The 3,548-nt window shown below is 38.8% G+C and overlaps 1 protein-coding gene across 1 annotated transcript; it reads right to left on the reverse strand.

Moving 5' to 3' along the window:
* Positions 1–2,521: 2,521 nt before the first annotated feature.
* On the reverse strand, positions 2,522–3,181 carry LOC134717865 (craniofacial development protein 2-like). The gene has a single exon (XM_063580362.1). It carries the CDS (start codon positions 3,179–3,181, stop codon positions 2,522–2,524), a length of 660 nt encoding a protein of 219 aa, XP_063436432.1.
* Positions 3,182–3,548: the final 367 nt, after the last annotated feature.

The raw sequence follows: 3,548 nt of genomic DNA on the forward strand, positions 1-3,548 counted from the left end.
AAGATGTGGTATCATTGCCAATTAGAGAACCCTCCCCAAGAGACCAAAATAACATAGAAATTAACAACTATTGATCACAGCACGGTCTTCAACAATGAGCAAAGCCTATACCGCATCACCTCACCTCACCTATCCTCTTCATGCCGGTCGGCATTTAAGGCCCTGATACATTCTTTCCATTTTACACGGTCTTTAGCTGCTGTTCTTGCTGTAGCCCAGCTGTTCCATCCAAGTGATGTTCTTTCAGTCTCTACAGTCCGTCTCCAGGTGGTTTTGGGACGTCCAACTTTTCTCTTTCCCTCAGGTTTCCATGTGAGTGCAACTGAGCATATTCTGTTGATATCCATCCTTAGTACATGACCAATCCATCTCCATCTTCTTTCTATTATATCATCACTTAGCTTTTTTGTTCCAGCTTTTATGTGAAGGTTTTCGTTGGATATTGTATCAGGCCATCTTATTTTTAGTATCTGTCTTAGACATCTGTTTTGGAAGGTGTTTAATTTCTTCTTGTCTTGTTCGGTGGTTTTCCAGGTTTCACATCCATATAGAAGGACTGATGTGATTAAGCTGTTAAATAACCTGACCTTTGTTTTAAATGACAGTACCGACGATCTCCAAACTTTTCTTAGCCTGCTAAATTGGCCTTTAGCTTTCTTCAACCTGTTGTCCATGTCATTGTCACATCCACCTTTTGTTGTCATTATTCCTCCTAGGTAAGTGAAGGTATCGACATCTTCTAGGTCTTTCTCATTTAACTTCACTGGGTTGTTATTTGTGGTGTTCATCCGCATTACTTTTGTTTTAGAGGTGTTAATCTTAAGTCCTATTTTGCTGGCATTCTCTTGAAGTTTACCTGTTTTCAGTTGTATGTGTTGGAAATTGGAAGACAGTAGTGCTAGGTCGTCAGCAAAATCAAGGTCCTCTAGTTTGGTGGTAAATTTCCATCTGATTCCTGTTTCATGGTCTTTAATCGTTTGTTTCATGGCATAGTCAATGGCTAATAGAAATAAGAAACCAGACATCACACATCCTTGTTTTACTCCTGTTTTTACTTTAAACCAATCCGATTGTATTCCTTCGTCTATGACTGCGCACTCAAATGAGTCGTAAAAGAGTTTTATAACTGTGATGAGTTTGTCTGGGATGTGGTAAGCTTTTAAGATGGACCATAAGCTTTCCCTGTGGATGGAGTCAAACGCCTTTTCAAAGTCTACAAAGTTGATGTATAAAGGAGCATTCCATTCTGAACATTGTTCAATGATGTTTCTTAATGTGAAAAGTTGTTCTGTAGTGCTTTTACCCCTTCTGAAGCCAGCTTGTTCTTGTCTCAGTTCTTCATCTATTCCTTCTTGTATTCTTTGGATGATGATCTTAGTGAATACCTTACTTGGCACAGAGAGTAGTGTTATGCCTCTGTAGTTGTCGCAGCATGTTCTATCTCCTTTCTTTACTATTTTAACTATCAGACCTTTATTCCAATCTTTTGGTATTTTATCTCCAATCTATATCATATTGTACAGTTTATGTAAATACTTGGTGGTTGTTATTGAATCTGCTTTTAGTATCTCAGCTGTTATGCCATCTATACCTCCTGACTTCCCATTTTTTAATCTTTTCAATGCTTTTGAAATTTCCTCTTTTGTGATTGGACCTGTATCTATACCTCTTTCCTCGATTTCATAGTTTAAATTGATGTTAAATGGTATTTCAGGCTCAGGTCTGTTCAAGACTTCCATCTTTTTAGTTTTTCATCATGGCTAGATAATGGATTTCCAGACTTATCTTTGATGACTTGAGGTGGTTTCTGTTTTTCATTGCAAATTGTTCTTGTTACTTCGTATACAGTTTTTATCATGCCATTGCTTGCTGCTTTTTCTGCTTCTTCTATTAAGTTGTCTGTCCATTGCCTTTTGTCATTTCTCATACTTTTCTTCACCTCCTTGTCTTTGTCACTGTACTTGGCATGTAAGTTGTTCTTAACTCGTTCTGATCTACTGCTGTTAGTTCTTTCCTTTAGTTGTCTTCTCTCATCTACAAGTTTCCATGACTCATTGGAGATCCAGGGATTTTGCCCACGCTCTTTGAAACCTAGGGTGTTAGTTGCTGTTTCTTTATAGCATTTTGTTATACCTTCCCAGAATGTTTCTATGTCCTCTAGCTCGTCTAAGAGTTGGAACCTGTTCTTCAACTCGATTGAAAATGCTTTTCTTATTTCTGGACGTTGTAGTTTGGTGGTATCGAATCTCTTTCTTGAAGTATCTGTTACTATTTTGTATTTCTTAAGTTTGATTCTTAATTTGCATTTGAGGAGTTCGTGATCGCTGCAAATGTCTGCTCCTCTCATAGCTCTTGTGTCCAGTATTGATGTTCTGTGTTGTCTTGTAACCAGGATATGGTCTATTTGATTTTCTGTTTTCTTGTTTGGTGATATCCATGTTACTTTGTGTTTGTCTTTGTGTGGAAAGATTGTGCCAGTAATGACTAAGTTGTTCCTTTGGCAAATACCAAGGAGGTTTTCTCAATTTTCGTTTCTTCTCCCTATTCCATGCCTTCCCATGATGTTCTCATGACCTTCATTGTTCATTCCAACCTTTGCATTAAAATCTCCCATTACTAATAGGATGTCATGTTTCGGTGTTCCTGCTATGACTCTATCTAGCTGTTCTATGAAGCTTTCTTTTGTTTCATCTGTAGCATCGTTGGTCGGTGCATATACAGTGATGATACTTATTTTAATGGTTGATGTGTGGAATCTGGCATACATTAGCCTCTCAGTGATTGGCTTCCATTCAATCAGTGCCTTTTTTGCTCGACTTGACAGCATCATTCCAACTCCTGCCTGATGTATTCCATCATTCCTGCCTGAATATAATAATACTTTGCCATTTCGAAGTGTAAGCTTTCCACTGTCTAGCCATCTGACTTCGTTTAAGGCCAATATTTCTATATTGTATCTGTCCATTTCTCTCTCCACTTCTGCAGTTTTACCTGTGGCATACATAGTTCTTACATTCCAACTGCCTAGAAGTATATTATCTTTTGGTGTACACAAGGATGTCAGCTTGTGGACTTCCCGTGGGCTTTCATCCACCAGCGTCATGTCCCTTAAACCATGTTGTTCAGCAGAGGTGTTATCCTCATGCTGATTTCTAAATGTATCTTGGGTTTCCGTAATCATCAATTTTTTTATTCTGTCTGGTGATTAGCCATACGAGAAACCTACTACCTGTAGGATGGAGTTTTATTGTCTAGGTTTTCCTTCCCATAGATGGTTGCCTGCCATGGCTGACGAGTTCCATCTTCCCGGCTTTTCTTTCTGGGTCTGCTCCCATAGCCTTTTGATCTTCCCAGATCTAACCACAAGGCAGCGGTACTATTTACCCATAGTTGGGACAAGGTTGATGAGTGCAAATTTGATATTTTAATTTTGATAACAAATAATTGACTTCGGACTCTGGCGGTTTCTGTCTTTTACAAATACAGTGCTGCTTATTTGGATTTTCCTCCGTCCACGGTGCACAACCCACTGGTGCAATGAGTACAGA

This window comes from Mytilus trossulus, chromosome 5, assembly GCF_036588685.1.
Source record: "Mytilus trossulus isolate FHL-02 chromosome 5, PNRI_Mtr1.1.1.hap1, whole genome shotgun sequence".
Classification (NCBI taxonomy): Eukaryota; Metazoa; Mollusca; class Bivalvia; order Mytilida; family Mytilidae; genus Mytilus; species Mytilus trossulus.